The sequence below is a fragment of the Uloborus diversus genome, chromosome 3 (genome assembly GCF_026930045.1).
Source record: "Uloborus diversus isolate 005 chromosome 3, Udiv.v.3.1, whole genome shotgun sequence".
Classification (NCBI taxonomy): domain Eukaryota; kingdom Metazoa; phylum Arthropoda; class Arachnida; order Araneae; family Uloboridae; genus Uloborus; species Uloborus diversus.
This window is the reverse complement of record NC_072733.1, coordinates 67427028-67446423: the sequence shown is the minus strand read 5'-3', so window position 1 is coordinate 67446423 and position 19396 is coordinate 67427028. Positions and strand designations below refer to the sequence as shown.

Genomic DNA, 19396 nt, shown 5'->3' with positions numbered 1-19396 from the left:
AATTTCTACTAGGTCATTATAGCTGTCTTGTATTTCACTTATTCAAATATTTCATCAGAGTTGCTTTTGGTTTTAAAATACTCACTATTATGGGGAACCCACTTACCCTTTTTTATAATGGGATAAGTGGAACCCCTCCTCTTAAATACTAACTAACAATATTTTGTACAAAAATTCTTGTTGCAGTATGCACTTTGAGTTAAACTATGCATGAAAGTTTAAAGATCATAACAAAATAATAGAAACTAAACTGGAAACTCTTCTTTGAAAAATGTTGCTTGAACTCACGAGAAAATATTTTTCAGACTATTTTTTTGATTAACTTCTATAACCAAGAAAAAAATTCCACAAAACCCAAATACATGCAAAACCAATTACTGTGATGAAAAATGACATCATACTTGCCAATCTTTGAAGAAAAAAAACAGGAGATTCCACTACAGGTATATAAGTGATTCACTAGCAACATATTTCACAACAAAATTATTAAATTATGTTTTTAAATAACATGAATACTAAATTTAAAGTGAAATGGGGATTTTTTGCAGATGTAAGCTAATTGGTAGCAGAAAGAAAAATAAACGAGCTGATGTGTGCATCACAAGACTTCCTTTTACTCCAATTTAATGTTATTTCCCTATTATTGGCAATTTTAATGTGATTCAATTGTTTACTCTCTAAATATCACCAACAGTGGCCAAATTGAAACCAAAATTAAAATTAAAAAAAAAAATCGACAAATTTGTCGCCAAGTTTTGTCGCTAACTTGGTGACAAACTTGTCATTTTTTTTTCGACCAAAAGACTGGCGATATATCACCAAGTGTTTGACAAATTATAACACAACTTGAGTTTACATCGAAATTAACAATGATTTCCCCACAAAAAGGGGCGAAAGACACCTTTAGGAACATCCGAATGCAACCAAAAAAAAGGTGCACAACTAGGCCCCACTAGGAGTCTACGTACCAAATTTCAACTTTCTAGGACATTCCATTTTTGATTTATGTGAGATACATACACACATACATACGTACATACGGACGTCATGAGAAAATTCGTTGTAATTAACTCAGGGGTAGTCAAAATGGATATTTCGGGTGTCTGTAGGCTCCTAGGCATATATCCAGGTGTCGTTGGGTCGAAAAAAAAAACTCAACATTCATTCGGGGATGAGAAAAATGGAAATTAAGGCCAATTTTGAGTGAAATTTTTTTTTGCGAATACAATACTTCCTTTTTTGTAAAAGGAAATAAAAAACATATCACTCTCCGGAGTACCGCAAGGAAGAACCAAATAATTAGTGAAATTGCTTAAAGTTTCGTACATTCTGAAGTCTTTATCAATAAAGTCGGTTCAAAAATTTAATTACTAATATCCAAAAAAAAAAAAAAATCAATATTTTATGAAAATAAAATATAAAATAAGTAGGTATATATAGGGTAGCACATGTTAAAATAACTTCAAACTTTCAAAATAATGCAAAGGGATTGAAATCTGCTGCAATTTTTGGCAAAGCATGTGTTTCTTTGAGTTTGAGTGAAAAAAACTGCAAAAACAGGAGAAAATGGTAAAAAACGGGAAATTGGGAAATGGAAGCAAAAACGGGAGTCTCCCATTAAAAACAGTAGAGTTTGGCAAGTATGCTGACATGAACAGCGTAAAAACGTATAAGAACTATATGCATATTTCAGTTTTAGGGAACTGACCCACTTACCCCAACCAACCCTAATTGAGAATGCACCAGGGAACCTGATTTACATAAATTAAAACCACCTTAAACAAAGGAGATAATATGTATTCCACAAATTAAAAAGCATGCAAAAAATGAATGTAGAATAACATTGGGGAAAACTTACGTGTGATAATCTTCTACACAATAAATCTTATTATCCATATCTACAGTAAACCTGACACCATCTAAGCACTCATTGCACACACAACATCTGAAGCATCCAGGATGATATGATCTTCCCATAGCTTGCAGAATCTGAAGAGTTAAAGAAAATTGTTATATCAATCGAAATGCAATAAATAGAAAATTATAAATTAGAATAACTATATGAGATGAAAATCATCCATTTTAAATAATAAAATAAAAATAAACAAGTAAATGAGAAGTTATATTCAAATCTAATTTATTTAATCAATATTGGATACTTTACTTAAAAATATTTTTCAAGGAAATAATTAAAAAACAAACAATTATTAAATCAGAAATCGAGTCCAGCACCAGCTAATTTTTCCATCTTCATCAGAGGATATTAAGAAATGCTATCGTAAGTTATGGTACAAAAAAGAAAATAATAATAATCTAATTTACTACATGTCACACATAAACAGTAGCGTACATAGACCCCTCCACACACCAATAAGATTTCTTTGTTTTACAAATTTTAACACAGGGTTGTTTTTTCAGAGCGTGCGTCCTTATACCTACCTACTATGCAGGGGTTGCTAGGTATCCCACTGGTAATAAAACAGCAATTTGAAGAAAACCAACATGATACGAGGGCAAATCAAAAAGTCTTTGTGTCTATTTTTTATTCCCTGAAAACAGGCACATACAGATATTTACAAATATACATAACGTACTACGTACCTTACATTATTTCTCCACATAGTCACCATACCGGCTCAGACATTTGTCCTATCATAGCACTAAATTAGAGATCCCCTGTCGTACAATTCTTCTGACTACCTGTGGAATCACTGTCGGATCGCGTTCTTGGCTTCTGTCCTGCCAGAAACTTCTTCAGTGGACCGAAATCGTAAATACCAATAAGGGGAAGATCTGGACTGCAGGTACATTTTCCTGTCAATTGCTGTGGGCTTTTGTCCCTTGCTCCATACAAAACGAATAACACTTTGCTGCTCATAAGCTGTGGACGTCTAAAGAACAACCGCCATCTTAAATGACTGATAGCATCTCCGCTCATGGGAGCAAAAGGCAGATACGGTTCAAGGAATGGTCACTCCTGGGAATGTATATGTTCACTGTGTATTCACAGTCGTATTTTGGCTAAAAAAAATAGACGCAAGGACTTATTGATTTGCCCTTGTACGATCTACCACACTAAACTGCCAACAAATCTGATCAAATTGTCTTAAATAACTTTTACTTGTTCTTTATTGTGTACATACCCCATACCTTTGATATAACTTGCAAAAATATTGATGCTCCCACAAAACATTTCACAAATAGAATTTTTGAAAATAATAAACAACATACAACTTAAAACATTCCATTTGCGGAAAATTATAATGCATAACAACTACTTCTTTCATCCCAGTCAACCAAATTCAAATCCAAATTAAAGTTATCTCTTATTCAAACACTAGTCCAGTTTGCTGAGCAGAGCTGTATGTGTATCTTAATGAAAGCATTTTAAAAGTTCATGTAAATAACGTCAACACACTTTTTGCTACCAAAGACATGATAACCTTATCACAGAAATGCAATAAATTAGTAGCACAGGATCTACCCCTCCAAAAACCATACTGAAAACTGGTCAATAGATATTTATTCACCAGAAGAATCAATTTTTTGTTTGATTGGAGTTGCATTATGTTTGCCAACTGTCAGTACATTAGCACAGTATGGAGACATGAAGCAGCATTAAAAATACTTAAATTAATATCCACTGATTCCACTGCCAGCTCAACATTTTGTATAAATGTTATCAGGCCTTAGATCCTTAGTTGCTTCACTTTTTTCCAAATAAATTAAGATATCATCCCTAGCAAGCATGGAATCCTCACGCACTAGAAAATTTCATTTTAAAGAGCTTAGTCAAAATCTAAATATTTATGCAGTTAAATTAAGCTTTACAAAAATGAAATGAGTGTTTAAAAAGAATAATGTTCACAGGTTGCGATTAGAAGGAAAAACATCTAATTTTCAAAAAAAATATAAAACTTAAAACATAAAACATACCATTTCCATGATTAAATGTCCACAAACAGCACATTTTTCAGCAGTTTGTTGAAAACCAGAATACTGCAATTATAATATAAATATATCTCAGAATATAGTTGTTGATTATATTGAAACTGGAGTAAAAAATTATCAAAGTGTAAACAGATTTTTCTATTAAGGTATAGAAATTAAGGTACTCTTTTATTTATCAACCCACATGGAAACTAAAGTTTTATAAAACAGTAAACAAATATTAATGAAGTGTGTTGATGTCTACCCAATGTCTGATTTTAACAATCAAATAGTAAAAAATGGAAAGTGATATTTTCCATTAAAGTGATATTAAGAGGGGTTTATTGCAGGAAACCTTTCTTGATGTATTGTGTTGCTGCTTAAAATCATAAATGTTTTTCTATCAGGATGTGACAGAAATATATTTATGATTTTAAGCAGCAATATAATACATCAAGAGAGGTTTCTTGCCACATGCACAAGATTCAGAACAAAAACTGACATCACATCTTGATTATTTCTGATTAGTGGGGTGTGGTGATTTGCAACAAACCAAGACTAAAGGTCAAAAGAGTCAACTTGTTTGGATACTAGTGTTGCATACTAATCAAGGATTCTCAAAAGGACATACTTGCAAAAATGTTCCAGATTTACAGTTACCTAGTGATCCAGAAGCATCTAACGACCCTTCAATAAGACAAAAAAACAATATGCCAGAAAATTGCTTATTGAGACAGATCCAACTATTCCACAATCCAGTGATGTAATTTTTTTCAACGGTCTGCAACACAAATTAAAAATTGGTCTGTTGGGTAAACCAACAAAACATTAACAATAAAATCTAAATCAGAAACAAGAAATGCATTAAAAGAAGGTGCTCATACAAGTACATATTACTTGTAGATTATATCCCAGAAAATGCGGTACAGCTCTTCAATAGTTAATTTTTTTTCTTAAAGCTTTTTGGTTATTTTCTCCACTAACTAAGAACTAGTCAGCAGACTTGGTCAAGAATCTGCAAAAATTAAAAGTTTTGGGTCTAACCAATATACTGGAAAATATGTCTGGTTTTCAAATGAATTTTAAGAGTTCTGTTTTGATAGATGCTATATATTCAAACTCAGAAGAGGCTGAACTAGTCATACTGGCACCTAGTAACTTTGTTTAGGAAAGCAAGTTAGTAAGTAAAATAATGCAAAGTAATAATGCAAACCCTTCCTTGCCCAAAAAACGAAAAAGAATCTCAGAGGACATCAGAAACTTAAAAGTTTCAAAGTCTTCCAATTCTTTGTTGAGATATTGGCAGAACTAGATACAGTTTTTAAATGCCCTTCTCTTTCCCAAAAACAAGCTACCCTTGAACACAAGGGTTGTCATTTAGCCATATGAGCAGCATGTGCTGCATTCCTGAAATTGTGAATTTAGCACATGTGTTTAAAATATTGTACAATTTAAAAAATGTTGCACTAAATGACTTCTTTTGATCTAATAGTGATAGCCAACCTCCATAATATAAGTTTAAATAAATAAAATGCTGCCTGCCTTGTCTAGTGGTCAGAGAAGTCTGACTGAGAGAGGAAGGTTCAGGTTCTAATCCCGGCTCGGGCATGGACATACTTTCTCTCTCTTGTCCCTTCTTTGTGTGAATGTGTTGTTATGCTGTGAATGGTTGCCTACCCTATAAACAGGTCCTTATGGCATGTGTGAACTGTAGAAGTCGGACTTCACACCAAATTACAGTACAGTTGCAAAGGTGAAGCAGAGCACCCTAAATTGCCAGCCTAGCTGGCACCAAACAACAACACTAAATGGAGAAAATAAGATGGAAGAAAGTAAAAACCCTTAAATAACAAAGACAGAAAGCCAAAATAACTGCCCCAGAATTAACTATTTGAAAAAGCATTTACCTTTTTTTTGTAAAAATTTACAGCATTCATAAATTTAATAAAAAATTATTTAAAAAAAACAATAAACCCAACTGCGTAAAAGCCAAAAAAACTAAAAAGAAAAATATATAAGCCCCGTAGTTTAGAATCAATGTTATTAAGTACTACTGAATAACTACACCATTGACATAGTTTTATAATCGTACACAGATAAGACAAATCATAAATTCAAAAGCAGAATAGAAGGATCAACAGTCGGGCCCATTCCTTTCTAAATCAAAGAACCCGGTAAAACCTGAATGGGCCCCGACTGTAGATCCTTCTATTCTGCTTTTGAATTTATGATTTGTCTTATCTCTGTGTAAGATTACAAAACTATTTCAATGATGTAGTTATTCAGTAGTACTTAACAACATTCTAAAGTACAGGGCTTATACATTTTTCTTTTTAGTTTTTTTTATTTTAACGCAGTCGGGTTTCTTGTTTATTTAATAATTTTTTATTTTACTTTTTAATTAATTTTCATTGACTTAGCTATTATGATTATAAGACGGTACATTTCCCATTCTTGTCATTTCATTGAGAGAGTTTGTATCGCGAGGTTTATTAAGTAACTTGCGGTGGTTTAAAGTACTGATAATTAGTCTCTCTATGGACTTAACTTGGCTTAAAGCTATATGTGCTTGACCTTCCGCGAAAATGTGCAAACTTAAGTCAACCACAGCACAGCTATATAAACAGACTGTATAACTCATGATGACGCGAGCTAGGAAACATTGTCAGTCATATCTTTTTTGAAAAATTAAAAAAGCCTGTCAAGAAAGTGCACATTGCGAAACTCAGTCACCTGAATCATGACAAAAATAAATGCAACATGTTAGAGATGAAAACCGACTTAGTAGACTTTCTTTCTCTTGGTGCTTATGGCACAGGTTTATTTTGATGAGGACTACAACCTGAGTGTCTAGCCTCCCTTACACATGATATATTTTTTATTATAGTACAGACTACATATAAATAACACATGAAGGCATTTACATCAGAAAGAGAGGAAAGTACATCCGGAGCAAGGGTGGGAGTCGAACCCACCACCTTGAGTATGAGAAGCAATCAATTAGACCACTTGGCCACTGAGGCCCCAATTAGTAGGCTAGTAAACAAAAAACTCAGGCAGTGAAAGCTACATGCATTTGTTGCACGCTGTGTCGCACGCAGGTAACATGCGACACGATCTCAAACTGACAAAATGGCAACTGGTTATTGCTATGGGGAATTTTGATTACTGTCACGTGTTTAGTGACACTCCCAAGGTTAAGACAGATCGATTCCGTAAGAATTACCAAAATTGTCCAAGGCCTTTAGACCCTACAACACCACATAGGAACAAACATACATATATATATAGACTTATAAACACATTATCCTTCTTTGTGTGGCACACGCACAGTCGGGTAAAAACAACAGCAAGTGAGCATGAATAAAAAGATACAGGTGCAGTGCAAGAAAAAGCCTCACCAAATAGTCTTCTTCACAGTAAACTTTACCATGAACATTATAAAATGCCTTCCCTCTTAAAGCTCGACCTGGAAAAAAAAATTATATATATATATATATATATATATAAAATTAAGCAAAACAGAATTAAAAATATTAAACAAATTATAAATAACAAATGATGATAAAAAGGAAAAATGCAAACAGCTATTAAGTAAGAATAGATAAAGAGTGAATCCAGAGCTCATCAGCCGTGGAGGATTCATTAATTATGGTCAAAAGACCAAAATTTTAACTATAAACTAAAAGAGAATGTTTAAGCTCCAGTACATGTAATATAGAGTAACAATGGGCAAACGCAACACTTGCTAAGCTGAAAACAATAAACTAGAGCTCAAACCTAAAACTAAAAGCAGGGGGTTTCGTCTCTACTAATTAGGAAAACAAGTTCCGATAATTAGCCTTCCACGGGACAGTAAGTGCCTATAACAAAATTGTCTTACCTTGAAATCCATGTAATTAAATCAAATCCATTGTTCAACCTGATAAAAAAACCATTCCATTTGTCAACAAAACATTAAAAACATAAAACCATATCCAGAAATCAGTCCATAGACATACCGAGTCGCCTGTTTCGCACGTGTAAAATTCATCCACCCCGGTGATTCATAAAAAATGGTTTGTCACGGTTGTATGATACATTTACACAGTTAAACAGTTTCAAAGGAAGCGAAATGTTCATCAAAGGCTATACTTAAGCAAATGTTTTCAACTAGATTTTTAGGGAAGTTATTATTAAAAAGTAAGTTTTTGAGTACTGAAATTTCTTGCTTAAATGCAGAAATGGTATTGCAAATTCTTTTAATTCTGATAGCTTGCGAAACAATAATGCCGATAAAAACCTTTTTACTTAGGCAGGAGGTAAAATCTTGTAAGCTGTTAACTGTGAAATTGAATTCACGTCTTTTATCATAGATTGTAGTGGAACAATTTGAGTCAATTTGTATGTTGATATCCAAGAAATTAAAGCTATTTTGATTAGAACTGGTCTTTTTGAGCGTTAATGAACTATGATAAATAGTTTTGCTAAGTTCAGAAAAATTAGGAAAATTTATACACAAAAGGTCATCAATGTATTTGCAACAAAGAGGTGTAGAGGAAGGATTGTTAATTAAATATTTTCTCTTATAATGTAAAAGAAAAAGGTTGGCAAATGTAGAGCTAAAATTAGCTCCCATTGCAATGCCATTAATTTGTAGAAAACATGAATTACCATTTTTGAAAAAATTATTGAAAATACAAAATTTAAAAAGACCAAGAAAAAACAATTCATTAAAATCAAGGGAATCCTTGACTGAATTAAAAAGTTCTGAAACAGAGGAAAAAAGTTCAATGAGTGGGATATTGGTGAAGAGGTTTTCAAAATCAAAAGTTTCTAAGTAATTTATATCAAGCATATTAAGTAAATTGATGACTTCAACACTATTATTAACAATGCAGAACCAATTCATTTGTTAAAGTTTAAGTTGTTCAAGAATTTTTTTGAGAAACTGTTCAAACTTAACACTCAGATTTTTTCCAATGGTGTTGGTGGCAGAGCAAATAAAGCGAAATCCAACAGGTGTTTTATGAAATTTTGGAATTGCATATAAGTAAGGTAAGTTAACAGAATCGGGACGTGGCAATTTAAAAAGTTTGTAAGCAGCAGCAAATTTTTTGATGATGGAGGATTCATTAAGTTTGGAGGAAACATAAGTGGTGGTTTTTTCTAGTTCATTCTTCAAAATATTAGCATAAAATTTTTTGCAGCAAATAGAGTAATTAGAACTGGCTTTATCAACAACTGCAAAGACAAATGCTTTTTTAAAATCATTGATGGCATTATTTTCATCAGCAGAGAGATGGAAGTATGAAGATTCTGTGTTAACAATATCACGTAAAGGTGATTTCAGTTCAATTAAAAAGTGGTGTCTATATTCAAGAAATGCATTAAGTGGAACATTAAAACAATAGGAGTTTTTTCTTAAAAAATATTCAAGTTCAAATGTAAGCTTATTAAAAGCTTTTAGGAAATTAATACGAAAATTAGGCCGATATTTAGTACCCAAACTAAAAAGTTTAATGAGTTTTTTGTTTTTTAAAAAATTCAAATCACCGGTCAGAATATGACCAAGATCAGAGTTGAAGAAGAATTAGAGAAATTAGCACAATTACTGTGGTGTCTGCTTTCGAGGATATCGGAGTTTCCCGATCTCTGATAGAACTGCGTTCGAGACTAGAACGGGGACTCGGGGTGAACGAGACTAGAGGAGTGCAGCAGAGCGTGGATGGATTTGTAAATAGAATGTGTGTTTTTGCCTAGTGTACATAGTAAGAATAAATAGTGATGTATCCATAATGATATTGTTTGTTGAGCACCCTAACATGAACCCACAACCAAAGCATATACACTACAGCTGGCGACGAGGATGTGTAAGCAGTTTTTTCACAGCTTTTAGTGCAAGTGCGTTACGGTAAAGCAAAACCGAAAGTGTGGATTAAAGGGATTTCCCGAAGTCGGCTCAAGGTAAAGCTTATTTAATTTTTATTCTTAAAGGATGGAGAAGCTTGTAGAACAACTCATCAAGCAAAATGAAGCTTTGATGGCTGCATTGCAAGAGAAATCAGACCACAAACAAGATAGAATATCAGTGTCATTTGAGAAATTCGATGAAAACACTGAAAATTTTGATTCGTTCATAGAACGGTTTGAAGCTTTTTTGGACATTCAAAATGTTCCAGAGGCAAAACGTGGGAAAGTTCTGATTTCTACCTTGAATGCGAGATTGTATAATTTGTTAAAAAATTTGCTCTCTCCAGATAATCCTTCGGATAAAAATTTTGCTGAACTTAAACAGGTTCTTAAGGATCATTTGAATCCAAAAGCTTTAATAATACCTAGTCGGTTATTAATAGAAAACAACAGGAAGGGGAATCAATAAGTAATTACATTGCTCTATTACGCTCGTTAGCAATTCCGTGTGATTATAAGGAAAATATGTTAAACACGATGTTAAGAGATGTTTTCGTTAGCGGTTTACGAGATCGTAACATCTTAGATCGATTATTTCAGGAAGATGATATAGATTTAGAGAAAACATTAAAAATAGCCTTGTCAATGGAAAAAGCTGTTAAGGGTGCAAATGAGATTATTGGGACATCCGCAGAGATGAAAGTACTTAAAACTAGGAAAAAAGGGTTTAAAACGCAGAAACAAAACTTTGTAGCTAAAAATAATGAAAACAAAAATGAAACTTGCGCGCGTTGCCTGGGGACGGATCACAAAAAAAATAATTGTAGATTTTCGTCTAGTGAATGCCTTTTTTGCAGAAAAATCGGACACATTGCAAAGGCGTGTTTCGCGGCAAAGAAAAATCGGCAGGTTCAGCAGAAAAAAGTAGATGCAAATGTTGATCCTGAGTTACAAAATGTAGTTCCTATTTATGGATTTAGTTCAAAAAATAATGTGTCAAGTGAGGTAGAACCGAAAAGACCGCCAATAATGGTTCAAGTTAAAATTGAGAACAAAACTGTTAACATGGAACTTGACACGGGAGGAACAGTTTCTGTAATGTGCATTAAGGAATTTAGAAAAATTTCAAATAAAGAGATTCAGCCCACAAATTTAGTGTTTAAAACATATAGAGGTGATAAACTAGTACCTTTAGGTTACGTCACAGTCAAAGTGGAATACCAAAGCCAAAAATCGGATTTGAATTTATACATTGTGAAGGAAAATTTGGATACAATTTTCGGCCGGGAATGGCTGTATAAGATCAATCTTGATTGGAGTGCCATTAAAACGTTAAAAACTTCTAACGAATTGAGTTTAAAAAAATTGCTGGAAGAGTATAAGGAAATTTTTGACGGCAAATTAGGTGAAATAAATAATCATGAGGTAAAGCTGAATTTAAAACCTAATACTCAACCTATATTTTGTAGGTCAAGACCCGTACCTTTCGCGTTAAAAAATAGAGTTGAATCGGAAATCAATCGGCTTGAGAAGGAGGGTATCATTGAAAAGGTTGATACTTCAGAATGGGCAACACCAGTTGTACCCATTGTTAAAACAGATGGTTCCATTAGGCTTTGCGCCGACTACTCTGTAACACTTAACCCTAATTTGGAAGTACCACAACACCCTTTGCCAAAACTGGAAGAAATATTTACATGTCTTAATGGGGGTAAACATTTCTCGAAACTGGATTTCAGCCATGCATATTTGCAGATGAGGGTGCATCCGGAGAGCCAACATTTATTAACCCTAAATACCCATAAGGGGTTATACGTTTGCAAACGGTTGATGTATGGGCTAAATTCTGCCCCTGCCATTTGGCAACGTTATGTTGAGGGATTATTTCTTGGTATTGAGGGGATAAAAATATTCATGGACGATGCTAGAGTAACTGGTTCGGATGACCAGTCACATTTAAAAGCATTGGAAACATTCTTTAAGAAATGCAAACAACACGGTTTAAAATTGAACTTAGCTAAAAGCAAGTTTTTTCAAGATGAAATTAAATTCCTTGGCCACAAAATTGATGCCCAAGTACTGCATAAAACCGATGAAAAAAATTTTGGCAATTACGAACGCCCCAACTCCAAAAAATGTCCAAGACGTTAAGAGTTTTTTGGGCTTGGTTAATTTTTATGGTAAATTTTGTCCAAATTTGGCAACATTGGCTTATCCCTTAAACAACTTGACAAAAAAGGAGGTCAAATGGAATTGGTCAAAAAATTGCCAAAATGCTTTTGAAAAAATTAAACAGGTAATATGTTCAAATAGAATATTAATGCATTATGATTCCACCTTACCGTTAACTCTGGCTACGGATGCCTCTCCTGTGGGTCTTGGAGCGGTGCTCTCCCATGTTTTGTCCGATGGAACTGAAAGGCCAATAGCGTTCGCATCGAGGACACTTACTGCCACGGAGCAGAAATATGCCCAGATTGACAAGGAAGCTCTCTCAATAGTTTGGGCAGTAAAAAAGTTTTATCTTTATCTAAAAGGAAGACGGTTTACCTTGGTGACAGACCATAAGCCCTTGGTGGCAATATTCAATTCAAAAAGTTTACTTCCTATCCTCACAGCTACTCGACTGTTGCATTATGCGCTGATATTACAGGCATATCAGTTCGATATAAAGTATAGAAACACGAAAAAACACGGTAATGCCGACTGTCTTTCGCGTCTACCTCTTAAGTCCGAAGATTTGAAAATTAAGGATGATGTAGACATCTTTCAACTCACTCAAATAGAAATGTTACCAATCACCGCAAAAGAGATAGCTAAAGAAACGCGTGCAGATGAAGAATTAAGTACTCTTCTTTCGAAATTAAAATTGGGTGAAAGTCTAAAAGGTAGGGAAGCCGAATATACCTTACAAGATGACTGTATTCTAAATGGACAGAGGGTAGTTATTCCAAAGAAGTTCAGATCTAAGATTCTCGATGAGTTACATCAAGGCCATTTAGGAATCGTTAAAATGAAGGCCATCGCTAGATCCTATGTCTTTTGGAAGGGAATAGATGACGATATTGAAAACGTCACAAAAAACTGTCCCGATTGTATTAAATTTAAATCAGACCCAGTAAAGGCAAAGGTTCATCATTGGGAATATCCGAGTGCTCCATGGGAGCGCATTCATGTTGATTTTGCTGGCCCTATTTTTGAACGAATGTTCTTTATAATAGTAGACGCACATTCGAAATGGCTAGAGGTCTTTCCCTTGAAGTCAGCAAACTCTTTCAAAACAATTGAATGCCTTAGAGACTGTTTTTCCAGATACGGCCTGCCTGTCACTATGGTGAGTGACAATGGTCCTCAATTCACATCTAGCGAATTTGAAATATTTGCGAGGAGCAATGGAATTAAGCACAGGACGTGCGCGCCATTTGAGCCTTCAAGTAACGGGCAAGCTGAGCGGTACGTTTATACTATTAAACAAGCTCTAAGAGCCATGCAGAGTCATCCTGGAAACATTAATCAAAAACTTAGCACATTCCTAATGAATTATAGGAAAGCACCTAATTTGACAACCTTGCAAAGTCCAGCCATGCTTTTCCTAAAGAGAAAAATTAGAACTAGGATTGATCTAGTTCGTCCCAATCTGAAGCAAAGAGTTGAAGATCGTATCCGAAAGGATTCATACCATTTCAAGGACAGAAGTTTTGAGATAGGGGACAGAGTCGCTATTCGTGATTACCGATCGGCAAATCGCCGATGGAAAATTGGCACAGTGATAAACAAGGACGGTGTGCTGCATTACACTATCGATGTGCAAGGAACATTGATACGCCGCCATATTGACCAAATGAGAGTAGTAGGGAGTGAAGTACAGTCTTCTCCAGTGATTTATGAACCGTATGTAGCAGCTACTTCGAAGGATGTGAATCCAGAACCGCGGTCTGTGGTCAATGACTTTAGTAAAGAAACTGAAGTTTCGCCGACTACACCTGCTAGACCTGGAACGTTGGTGGTGTCCAGAAACACAATCCCAACACCACCGGTGAATCAGGACTTGGACTCACACCAACCTGAACTGAGGAGATCTACACGAATCCGCAAGACTCCCCAGAGATTAGATCTCTAAATAAGTGGGGAGGGATGTGGTGTCTGCTTTCAAGGATATCGGAGTTTCCCGATCTCTGATAGAACTGCGTTCGAGACTAGAACGGGGACTCGGGGTGAACGAAACTAGAGGAGTGCAGCAGAACGTGGATGGATTTGTAAATAGAATGTGTGTTTTTGCCTAGTAAGAATCAATAGTGATGTATCCATAATGATATTGTTTGTTGAGCACCCTAACATGAACCCACAACCAAAGCATATACACTACAATTACAATCAAAATTCAAATATTTATAAAATTTTTTTGCAACTTCTTGATAGTTTAGAATTTTTTTCGAGAAAGGAGGATTGAATTTGCAGCTGAAGACAATTTGTAGATCCTTAATGGGAAAAAAATTCAAAAGTTTACTGTGTAGTTTTGAAAAGTTTAAATAGTTGAAGGATTTTTGCAAAAAACTAAAGGTGCAGTAGTAAGTTTGTTGTTGCTGAGTAGAACCAACTTTGTAGATCAGAAGATCATAACAAAGAAATTCAAAGTGTGAATTTTTAAAAAGGTAGTTTGGAAGGAAATTTTTTAGTTTTTTTAGAAATTTATGTTTTAGACCAAAAAGAAATTTCCTAACATATTCAGTGTCATAAGAATGACAAAAAGAATTTTCAAGCTTATCAAGAATTTCCTAGGGCGAAAAAATGCAGAAATGAGGAGGGGATTTTCCTGATCCTCTATTAAAACGAGAAGTACTTGTATTACTTCCAAATCTAAACAATGAATAAATACTAAGATTTTTAGATGAGTTATGGTATGCTGTAAATAATTTATTATCAAGGGAGGAATTTAACCCATAAGGGAAAATAGATTGGATTTGCAGAATAAAATGAGATTCTAGTGAAAGTCTCTTCTCCAGAGAGTTTTCAAAACCTAGAATTGAAATAGAAATATTATCAAAACTGTGAAATTGAAAATGCTGAAGTTCTTTGTGTTCTTTGTTTTTGAACAAAAGTATATCATGTCTGTGATTGTTGATATGAATATTTAGTGAATTCCTAGTTTGTCCAATATAACATAGATTTCAGGAAAGACATTTAATAAGATAAACAAGATGATGTTGCTTTCAAAAGTTACCCTCAAAATGAACACTAGCTTCAGTGTCAGCCAAAGATCAAATTTTACAACGATTATTTGTACATAAGCCCATAATAAAGAAAGAAGGTGCGGTAAGACAATTTATAGCAACAAGACAAGTACAACGTGGAATCGACGAAACCCGAAAATTAAAAGAACAGCATAGAAACAAAGCAAACACCTGGTATGCAAATTAGAAGGTGCAAAGCAGCACAAAATTAATTACATACAAGATAATAATAATAATAAAAGTGAAAAATATTGAAAAGACCACACCAAGAGCCCATAGATGCGCAACGCAGCAAAACTAAAAAGCCAAGTAAATATAAAATTAAGCAAACAGAATTAAAAATATTAAACAAATTATAAATATCAAATGATGATAAAAAGGAAAAATGCAAACAGCTATTAAGTAGGAATATATAAAGAGTGAATACAGAGCTCATCAGCCGTGGAGGATTCATTAATTATGGTCAAAAGACCAAAATTTTAACTATAAACTAGAAGAGAATGTTTAAGCTCCAGAACATGTAATATAGAGTAACAATGGGCAAACGCACCACTTGCTAAGCTAAAAACAATAAACTAGAGCTCAAACCTAAAACTAAAAGCAGGGGGTTTCGTCTTGACTAATTAGGAAAACAAGTTCCGATAATTAGCCTTCCACGGGACAGTACCTGCCTATAACAAAATTGTCTTACCTTGAAATCCACGTAAACAAAATCAAATCCATTGTTCAACCTGATAAAAAAACCATTCCATTTGTCAATATGGTTTTATGTTTTTAATGTTTTGTTGACAAATGGAATGGTATATATATATATATGTATATATATATATATATATATATATATGTATATATATATATATATGTATATATATATATATATATATATATATATATATATATATATATGTATATATATATATATGTATAAATATATATATGTATATATATATATGTATAAATATATATATGTATATATATATATGTATAAATAATATATATATATATATATATATATATATATATATATATATATATATATATGTATAAATATATATATATATATATATATATATATATATATATATATATATATATATATATATATATATATATATATATATATATATATATATAAGCTATTTTGCAGACATTGAGGAAATCGAGAATGTTCTGATACTCAATTCAAAAACTTTGAACTCTGAAACATGCAATTTTTAGGCTAGCTTTGGAAACCCAATTGTATGTGTATTCTAACACAGTTGTTGGGTAAGGCGGAAAGAGGGTCGCTAAGGTTTTTTATTGAAATATTTTTAAAGTTGAAATAAATTTTAAGGTCATCTTTGATTATTTGGTGGAATGACGGAGGTTCGGGTGCATTCTTATTAACTTTTTCGACACCAAACTCTTAAAATCGCCATTAAAGTCTATCTTTGAGACAAAAATGTTGTGAAGTCAGATTGTTCTCTCTTGGAGATGGATGTTAAGTCATTGACATCGTACTTAAGGCTGTTTGATCATGTTAGAACGAAGAGGGGGCAGATGTTACTGGGCTCTCCCATGGAAATGTGAAAGAACGCCAGGAGAAAGTTTTAGGTCTTCTTTGGGGACGTTAGAAAAATGAGTTTGGGGTTCCGTGGCCCCTCCCTCAGAAAATTTTCAAAATTGAAGTTTTAAAAACTCATTTTTAATCGTTGGAGTTGAAGTGTTCCCAATTAATATTATATATATATATATATATATATATATATATATATCTTATATATATATCTTAAATATGTACTGTTGTTCTGTGTTTTCTGACGTTCAAAGAAAAGGCTGGGTTTGGGGCTTTTAATGGAAATTTTTCAACATTGTAGTCTAAAAATGTATTTATATCTACGGTAATATTAGGGAAAGGGGTGAACGATTTGACAGCTCGCCTGCCTAAAAACACATTTTGTAGCTCTCTTTCTCAATGTTAAACACCAGAGAGGTGTTTGACCACGTTTAGGGACCTAACCAAATGTTGAAAATTGAAATTTGTTTGTCTTCCAAAAGGAATTGACTAAAATATAATTCATAGTTGTTGGATAAATTTTATACTCTCAAGAATGAGTAAACAGAAATCCTTCTCCATATCTTTTGAAGTAGAGAACTCTTGCAATGTATGAGGAGTCAAAGCAAACTCTGAAACGTAGAAAGCAGCTCCTGTCATATGCCAATAAATTGTCTCGTGTACCATTTTACCTTCCTCCATTTCTTTTACTCTCATCACCATTTTCCTGAAGTTAAAAAATGGAAGTTTTTGTTTCATGAGGAGGTTTCAAGAAACTCTCCTAGAATCAAGTGTTTACTTTTTTGCACAACGTAAATTGGAAAAACTTAATTGTTCTCTTTCTCTTGGAGTTAACCTCTACGGTATAAAAAAACATTTGTCCCCTGACTTTTCACTGCCACTGCTCTCAGAGAAACACAAGGAATTGTAATGATATGCTATCAAGAAAACCTCTTGTTTGGTTTCAAAGTTATTTTATTCTACAAGTGATACGAAAGTTTTACATTTTGAAGAGATTTTCGTTTTTCCTGCAGATATCGATTCAAAACATAATATCCTTATTGAAAAAATACGTTTATTTTTCCCACATCAAAATGGTCAACTTGCGCCCCTAAAAGAGTGCCACATGGGGCGGACCGCCCCCTCCGCTCCACCCTAGCTATGCCACTGCCAACACACAGGAAGGGTTTCAGGGGACATTTTCATTTAGTAAAACGACAGAAATTGTAAAAGTTATGAACCATTAACAGAAATAACCAAATTCTATTTCACAAAGTTGAAAAACTATATGAACTGAAGAACATGGAAAGAGAAATAATAATAATATTTAGCTATAGACTGCATAGGAAAAAGGTCATTGAAAATTTACAATATAACATTTAATAGACTCATTTCAAAAAGTTTACAAATGATTACCTAATATACTCAATTACACAGTAATCAAACCAACAGGAGAAACGTTACTAGCTCACGTGTATAAAATGTATTATAAAACTGACTGATGTTGATATGAAAAGTGAAACCTTTCTCATGACAAAATCAAATTAGGAAACTTAAATAAACCATCTTACCACAGGAACAGCAAATGAAACAATTTGTGTGATAAAGATTTCCCATTGCTTGACAAGCTTGACCAGCACCAGACACCTTTTCCCCACAAGTATGGCATACACCTGCAATAAAGTTAATTTTTAAGACACATTATTTCATTTCTGTAGTTAAAATTAAATTGTACACAAAATAACTGTAAAAGCTGCAAAGGAATAAATGTAATATTATTCCATATTGAAATTTATTGTTTTTTTTTAAGTCATGCAACTTTCAACTACTTTTACTATCATTCTTATATTTTAATAATAAAATTAATTGTATATAATTTATTCCTTTTAATCTAAACCCTTCTCCTCTCCGAAGCACAATTTTCGAAACTACGTTTCAATGCATGATTTCCGAACAGAACAAGAAAATATTAGTATTTACACACACAAAAACTAATTTCCAAAGATATCATCATAAGAATATGTTTAGCTCACTAAAAAAAAAGAAAGGAAATCCAAGTTTTTGAAGTACATAAAATTCACACAAAAGTTAACTTTCCGCTCTCATCGTCATTAGTATTATTTCTGATTACACACGACGCTAATACTAACAGTACATTCACAAACATAAACATACTAATTTCCCAAGATTTCGTCATAGGAATGCACTTAGGTAACACCAAAAAGAAAAAAAGAGAGAGAGAAACAATTTTCAATATATAAGCACACAGAAGTTCACCCAAAACTTACTTTCCGTTCTCATTGTCATTAGTATATTTCCGATTACAGTCACTGCTAATTCTAACCGAACCACACGCGGTTCTCAAGGTTGTTACTAAATTTAGGAAAACGAGCCCTAAACGCATATATTCTTACATGTGTTGGACAAAAAGTAAAAACATAACAATATTAATGTTGATCGTCACACATGCACACAAATTACATGCATTTACTCATCGGTAAACCTCCGAGAGACATCAAGGAATTACCCCAAACTTCCTCCGACTTTGCAGTAGTGCTATACTATTTTTAGCGACGACGAGCAACGGTGAAGGAAGAAGTATCGCAAACGAAGACGTGTTATAATAACGACATAAAAATAATTCTTTTCACTCACATGGTTCGAGCACGGCAAATTATACCACGGCATAAACAAATAAATTCCAATCGAACTATCGAGATATTAACAGCGCGACGTTAATGAACGGGGTATGAATTCAGTTACGTAACACGGATATTTAATCTAAGTAAGGAGCGTAAATGTAGTCTGC

The 19396-nt window shown here is 33.5% G+C and overlaps 1 protein-coding gene across 1 annotated transcript in view; it reads right to left on the bottom strand.

Moving 5' to 3' along the window:
• The window catches only part of LOC129218208 (LIM domain-containing protein jub-like), a 167186-nt gene that overhangs the window by 14062 nt on the left and 133728 nt on the right, over positions 1 to 19396 (bottom strand). The window contains exons 2-5 of the mRNA XM_054852424.1: positions 18159 to 18260; positions 7332 to 7399; positions 3937 to 3999; positions 1859 to 1989 (exon numbers count right to left, since the gene is read on the bottom strand). Coding sequence (XP_054708399.1) covers positions 1859 to 1989; positions 3937 to 3999; positions 7332 to 7399; positions 18159 to 18260 — 364 coding nt within the window. The remainder of the gene's footprint in view (positions 1 to 1858; positions 1990 to 3936; positions 4000 to 7331; positions 7400 to 18158; positions 18261 to 19396) is intronic.